Source organism: Choristoneura fumiferana, chromosome 13 (assembly GCF_025370935.1).
Source record: "Choristoneura fumiferana chromosome 13, NRCan_CFum_1, whole genome shotgun sequence".
Taxonomy (NCBI): Eukaryota; Metazoa; Arthropoda; class Insecta; order Lepidoptera; family Tortricidae; genus Choristoneura; species Choristoneura fumiferana.
In genome coordinates this window covers 7,092,546-7,099,886 of record NC_133484.1, presented here as the reverse complement: position 1 = coordinate 7,099,886, position 7,341 = coordinate 7,092,546, and the positions used below count along the sequence as shown (strand labels likewise).

General features: G+C 37.9%; 2 protein-coding genes across 2 annotated transcripts in view; both read right to left on the bottom strand.

Annotated features, from left to right (window-relative positions):
* The window catches only part of LOC141434471 (uncharacterized), a 13,883-nt gene extending 10,179 nt beyond the window's left edge, over positions 1 to 3,704 (bottom strand). The window contains exons 1-2 of the mRNA XM_074096891.1: positions 3,554 to 3,704; positions 2,029 to 3,334 (exon numbers count right to left, since the gene is read on the bottom strand). Coding sequence (XP_073952992.1) covers positions 2,029 to 3,334; positions 3,554 to 3,704 — 1,457 coding nt within the window. The remainder of the gene's footprint in view (positions 1 to 2,028; positions 3,335 to 3,553) is intronic.
* A 2,629-nt stretch (positions 3,705 to 6,333) lies between these two features.
* On the bottom strand, positions 6,334 to 7,042 carry LOC141434470 (uncharacterized). The gene has a single exon (XM_074096890.1). The coding sequence runs from the start codon at positions 6,934 to 6,936 to the stop codon at positions 6,334 to 6,336; it is 603 nt and encodes a 200-aa protein (XP_073952991.1). The 5' UTR covers positions 6,937 to 7,042.
* Positions 7,043 to 7,341: the final 299 nt, after the last annotated feature.

Genomic DNA, 7,341 nt, shown 5'->3' with positions numbered 1-7,341 from the left:
AACCACACTCGTACTTTAATGCCTCTCATTATGCACCAGCCACATAAATAACTATTAGTGTACGAATGCACTCTCTAGATTTCACTCGCGGTTTCGTACACATACTGGGGGGCTACTACGAAATTTGATAATCGAAGTTCGTATAGTATTGCTCTCACTGTATTAATTTATAAGTATTAAGGATTGTGCCAGCGGTGCACTGGCCCTATACTGCGAAGTGCATAATTCGAAATTCGTATCTTGCCGTCCCAGGCGCTTATATCATTTAATACGAGAGTGAAGGGACGGTACGATACGAACTTCGATTTTCGTACTACTGGCCCTGGTCCAAATGTCTGGCGAAACTAGGCACGCGTAAGGACAGTGCCGTATGCGCAGATGGTCGGGCAATGGTATAGGTATAGTCAAGTTGGTTGGTCACGGTGCAACAAGGCAAAGAATTATCCTAGTCGAGGTATAATACAGATTTTTTACCCAGGATTCTGCCCAATCATTCAATAACACCTTTGTATATTAAACCTGATGTATTCGTCACTACTTCGAAAAAATCTCGTATCAAAATCAATATGTCAACAAAATTGAACCTTGGCATAATTGCACAAGGTTCACTTGGAAAAATTATCTATTTTATTAGTGGGGGACGCGGAAGGGGGCAAAGGAGCGCGCGCGCGGCCGTCACGCCATTGCTTGTTAGTTGACAGATGCGCAAACGTATCCCCTCCACTAGCCACCCAGAGCTCTTTTTACGTGCGTTGACTTGTACATGGGTTAAGAAAAATATTATTCTGTTTAGTTATTGGTGTTGTTTTAGTTGTTTTGTTATTGTTTATTGACAACCAGATAGTAGAGTTGTTGGCGAACCTGACTACGAAGCTCGAGGTCCCGTGTTCAATCCCGGTTGGGGCAAGTTTGTTCTCAGACCTTAGACGTTCAATATGTATTTAGGTATGTTTATATATTATCATCATCCTCCCAGCCTATATACGTCCCACTGCAGGGCACAGGCCTACTACAAGCGTGCATAAATATCTGATACGACATACGACTCTATTTCTAGGACCGGAAGGACGTGTCAAATATATTTGCACGCTGCGCTATGGCATTAATGCTGGTGACTGTACAAGCTTTGCTTAGTTTGAGTCTAGGTCAATGAGTGTCAATTTGTCCCGCGATATTTATTTTATTTTTTTAGTCAGTCAGCTAGATTATCATATTTATCGTAAAATATCGGACACGTATGTTTTCTTTTGTCAATCCAACAAAAAACGAAGATAAGCGCGTTCAAAGTTCGAAAGTGGGTCACGCGGGACTTATAACTGGATATATCTTTGTATTTTTATATTTAATTGAAAAATGGAAAAATAAGTTTACAAATATTTTCTGGCATTCCAACCGACGAATTAGATTCTTTAGTGTTTATTAACTTTCATCTATTCTCTACTTTAAGTATAAAAAAGATTTAGTCACTCTTATTCTTTGGACTGAAGAATTAGTATCAACAAATGAACTATACTTTGAGGTTGATTACGTATTCACCTGCTTGCATTTATATGTTGGAAGGTAAAAAATATAATACGATATTTATTGCATGTTTAAATAAAATAAAGCTTTGCCACTTTCTAGCCCTCCCAATGAGGGCTATCGCGTATGAATTCGCCGCTAGAGGCGCTAGTGTAGCGTGAGGTCTCCGAAATGTCAAATCTCATAGTTTTTGGGTGAGCTACGCGGGTTTATTTATAATTAGAATAATTTTGTGAATATTTTGCATATATTTTTTTTTTTTTTTTTCCTTCTAATATTTTAACGAGGCTTTAGCACACCAAATGTGACTATGTCAGCCTCATGGGGAGCCTCAGATATATACACCACACTAAAGACAGATATTACACTCTCCCTTGCACTGAAACCACGTCTCTGGATGCAAAGGCCCGTCCAATGAATCTGTAAATTCGCGTCGCTTCTTCTGAAAGCGGTCGACTGAGAATTACATTTACACCTCCATTAAACAAGCCCATACCATCCAAATACCTGACTCTGATCTCCTTATTCTGATCACATTCCACAAGAAAGTGAATAAGGTCTTCAGTCTTATCACATCCCATACACAAAGGTGATTGCACAACTTTCATCAAATGCAAAAAACAATTAAGCGGAATGTGACCAGATCGAACACGTAGTGCTGACACAAGAAGGCCCCTGGAAAGGCCGGCACAATCAAACCAGGGAACTTTAAATACCTTATTCTGCATAGTACCATACCAAATGCCCTTTGTCAACGATGCTGCACTAAAAAGTTCCTGCCATTTGGAAACGCACTCCTCTTTAGCCAGTTGCACTAATTCAGTACCATATGGCTTAGAAACACGATCAATCCCCCCTGTGACAGCCAGGCTAGCCAATCTATCTGCCTGCTCATTACCAGCTACCCCCACATGAGATGGAATCCATTGCAAAACAATTTGGGTGTGGTTACATTGCAAGAAATATATAAGTTTTATGACATCATAGGCTACCGGCATACCTCGGGAACCCGAGACACACTGAGCCAGGTGTTGAAGTGCACTTCTCGAATCCGAAAGTATAACTACCTTGCTCTTTTCAATAGTCTGAGCATATAAAAGAGCTTCATATATGGCAATTAGCTCTGCTCTCATTATACAGATTCTAGAATCCAAATTAAATTGCTTAGAGATGTTCAACTGTGGATCAAAAAATGCAGCCCCAACCCCCATACTCTTGGATCCATCTGTAAACAATTTATAGAATCCATCATATTCTTGAACCATCATTTGGATGACATTATTCTTAAGGCAATCAATTGGTACACTTCGTTTTGGTTTGCTTACACTATCTACAAAACATTTAACACAAGCCTGAATGTCAATATATGATACCCATATACCAATTGTATACATATCCAATATGGGAGCTCTATGCATATCTACCTCTCTAAAAAAATTGTTCACCGCGACAAGCATTGGCTTTGCTTTGTTGGTCCAATAACTAAGTTCGCACTGCCCAGACAACTGCTGCAGGAGTTCAATAGTTTCATCGCTCGATACAGAACCAACTCTGAGCCAGTAACGTGATGCCAAAAACTGTCTGCGGACTGAAAGAGGTGGCAAACAGAGTTCGTTCTGCATCACATGAATTGGAGTGCTCCGAATAAATCCTCCACATATACGCAAAGCACGATTCTGCACAATGTCCAACTTATTCAAGTGCGAGTTTGCACATGATCCATACAAGAAACTGCCATAATCTAATCTACTTCTAATCAATGATATGTAAAGACATCTTAGGTGTGTTGGGTGAACACCCCAAGAAGTACCAGCTAGAATTTTTAATATATTAATGTATTTATATACTTTTGAACAAATTTCTTTGATGTGCAAACCCCAACGAAGAGAAGAATCGAACCAAAGTCCAAGATATTTGATTTTTTTAACTATGTTCACCAAGTTGTTATTTATTTTTATTTCTATATTATCATATTGTCTTCTGGCTCTGCTGAATATACAAATGTTTGATTTCTTATCGGACAGTGACAAACCCATATCATTTAACAGCTCTACAACAAGTTCCAAATTCATGTTAATGTTATCAACAACAGAACCAAAGCTTTCCTCCACAACCTTATACATAACAAAGTCATCTGCATATTGAGATATAGAAATGTTAGATACTTTTTTGCAAATATCCATTGTGACAATATTGAAAAGCAATGGAGATAGTGGATCACCCTGCGCTAGCCCAAGATTTGTATGTCTTTCCAAAATGTTACTATTTAAGCCAAAGATTTGAAGTTTTCTACTGGACAGAAAATTCCACAAATACTGGCATATCTTTCTTCCAATTCCTATTCTTTCCAACATCCTCACAAGAAAGCCAATATTAACTCTATTATATGCGTTTTCTATATCGAGGAAGCAAGCGACAACAGCAGTTCCCTTTGACAATCCTATCTGAATAGTAGAAACTAAACGCACCAAATTATCAATACAGGACCTTGATCTCTTCTGAATCCAATTGTTGATGGTGACAAAAGACCTTGGCTCTCAACATACCACTCGAGCCTTTTCATAATAATGTAATGAAACACCTTACAAGGGCAAGACATCAGAGAGATTGGTCTTAGTGATGATGGTTGACCAGATTTTGGTATGGGGAACCACTCTAATATTTCGCCACTGTGCAGGTACCTCGCCAGTCACCAGGACAAGATTATAGATATTAGGGTTTGCAAACCGGTTAACCGGTTAACCGAAAAACCGGTTAACCGAGACTTTTCGACCTCGGTTAAAAACCGGTTTTTTATAACTTGCGCCGGTTATTAACCGAATTGTAAATAGTCTTTAAAAAGCTGTATATTGCCTAAAATAGATACCCCAGAATATTCTTCAGATTATAAAACGACGAATATAGCGTTTAAACGAATTTTTATTTGTAAAAAACAAGAATACATACCTACTCGTATTTCTTCGTGTAGTGGACATGCAAGAAGTTTGTTCATCTTTTTAAATAAATTATTTCACTAACGTTCTGATAAAATATACGAGCCACATGAAAAATTTACATTGCTGAAGCTACATTACCGGTCAAAAGTTCAAGTTTACTATGTGAAATTAGGTTTTCTTATTAAATTATATTCAAATTTCAAATAAAGCATATACTTTGAATTTTAGACGTTTAATTGGGCCCATGACAACCCAATAACAAAATAAACACTTCTTCGAGGAATTGTTATATTGTAATTCGCACATATGATGCGTTTAAAGGATATTTTTTGTATTTCCTATCAGATTTAATAAAGTCCGCAATTATTAAAAATGGGTCCTCAAACAAAGCCGATCTGAGTGTCGAAACTTGCTGTTATTGTAGTTCTGTCCAATGAAGGGTACAGGACACGAAAAATTGCTGAAAAATTAAGGTTTCCCAAACTGCTGTATTAAGTGCTTTGAAACGAAAACGAGGTCTTAATTCCAGTTGATTTCATTCAGGTACGCCAAGTCACGTCAAAAAGCGAAGACAAATTTATTTACGTCCAGAACAAACGCCAACGAACTCGAACTGCTCCAGAAATTCGCGAAGAACTCAACGCCACCATCAGCCAATATCAGTTTCGATGGTGGTGAATCTATGGCCTAATAATGGTCGTATTGCTGCCAAAAAAAAACCTATGTTACGTAAACAGAATATGGGTAAAAGTGGGTGGGTAATGGGCTCGAAAAAACAAAGATTGGACGCCTGAGCAGTGGTCTAAAGTTTTATTTTACGACGAATCAAAATTGCAATTTTTGGGGAGAGACGTCGTCAAATACATTCGATTACAAGAATGCGAACGAAAGGCAAAACTATGTGTGATGCCAACAGTGAAGGACGGTGGAGGGTCAGTTATGGTCTGGGGATGCTTTGCGGTGCGGGTGATAAAGTTGGTGATCTCGTGAGAGTCAATGGCATAGTGGATATGAAACTATCATAACATTTTGCAACTTCACGCTTTTCCACCCGAAAAAGGAATTTTAACTGGTATTTTATTAGTATTGTGGTTTATATTAGTGGGTTAGCTTTGTTTTTACTTGTAATAAAAGACTTGAGTTAAAACTTCATTCAACCGAAATCACAGTGAACTTAAACTTTTGAAAGGTACTGTAATTTTATTTATATTGAACTTAAAAATATCGATACTGAGACGATGACTACTTTGTTTGGCAACCGGGGAGAGTAAGAGCATAAAATGATACCGAATGATCCACCGTAACCCACCTTCCCTTATTAGTACAGAGTATGCTTAAATACTTATTTAAATCTCAAAAATAGGCCGTTAACACCAATAGCAACCAAGAATAGCAAAATTATCGTCTATTACTTCAATTTCAAATAGTTTGCAAAAAACCGGTTAAAAACCGGTTAACCGGTTTTGAATCCGTCGAGGCGGTTATTAACCGGTTTTTGGTTTTCACCGGTTTTTGCAATCCCTAATAGATATATAGAAGCATTGCTTTGCCAGAACTTGGTAAGTTGTATATCATAGTATATGAAATATTATCAGTACCTGGAGCAGTATCTTTACGCTTAAGTGAGTTAACAAGTTCTGGCATAGTAATTCCTCTCTCTAATATATTATTACAACTACTAGAAAATACTGGTAAGGCTCTTCAACGAATCTGGTGTCAATGATTGCAGCAATCTGACGCCTTGCTGGATCAAAAGTACGGTCTCCCCTTGGCTTCCCTTCATCCATCTCATTTTTCCTCCACATCTCTGAAGGCGAAGTTTCAGTGTCAATATTTGTACAAAATTCTCTCCATGCTACCGAACTTCTCTTCCTAATTAATTGTCGAGCTTTTGAGATTTTATTTGCAAGGTACTAAAATTGCTAGGCGTTGGGTTTCTACGAAAATATTTTAAAGCTAGTCGTCTTTGTGCTACAGCTTCAGAGATCTCTGGGCACCAATATGACTTAGGGGAGAATTTGTTGGTTGGGTCCTGAGATTGTTTAATCCACGGTATAGATGTATCAGCTGCGGTATTGACGCCCCTGACGAAATGTGTCATAATTTGCTGAACATTTAGCGACCATTGTTGATTATCGAAAAACGAGCCTGTTTTATCCGTGTATTGCTTCCAATCAGCTTTTTTAAAATTTCTTCTTAAGATAGGAGTTTTAGATTTTTCGTAGCCAAATTTTAATTTTATTATTAAATGATCACTCCCTAGCGATTCATTTGAAACCATCCATGTACATTTAAGTGAGATATCAGTCGACGCAAACGTCACATCAGGAGAAGATTGCTGCAACTGGCCATCCGCTAGTCTGATCCTGGTATGAGCCCCATTATTCAGACAAATGTAGTTGTGCTCAAACATGGCCTTATATAGCTTTTCTCCCTTGGTGTCTGTCTTATACGACCATAGCAAGTGGTGAGTATTCATATCTCCTAATATAATAGTCTCTTTATCAAAAATTCCGAATAAACTATCCCAATCACTTTGTTTAATGCGCTGGGAGTTCGGACAGTATATAGAGACTATGTTTTTTAACCCTGCAACATTTCAATAGTCACAATTGTACTCAAGGTTAGGATTAGGTGTATCAAATGTATAAGGTAGCAATTTAACCGATTTATGTGAGAAAACGCATACCCCTCCATAACCATCATCCCTGTCCAGTCTCAACACATTATAGTTGCTTATATTAATGCAACCTGTTCAGATAACCAGGTTTCACTGATAAATCCTATGTGAACCTTGTCCTGAATGAAGATATTCTCTAATTCCTTTAACTTAGCCTTGATACTGTGCGCATTCCACTGAAGAATGTTCAAAACGTCAATTTTA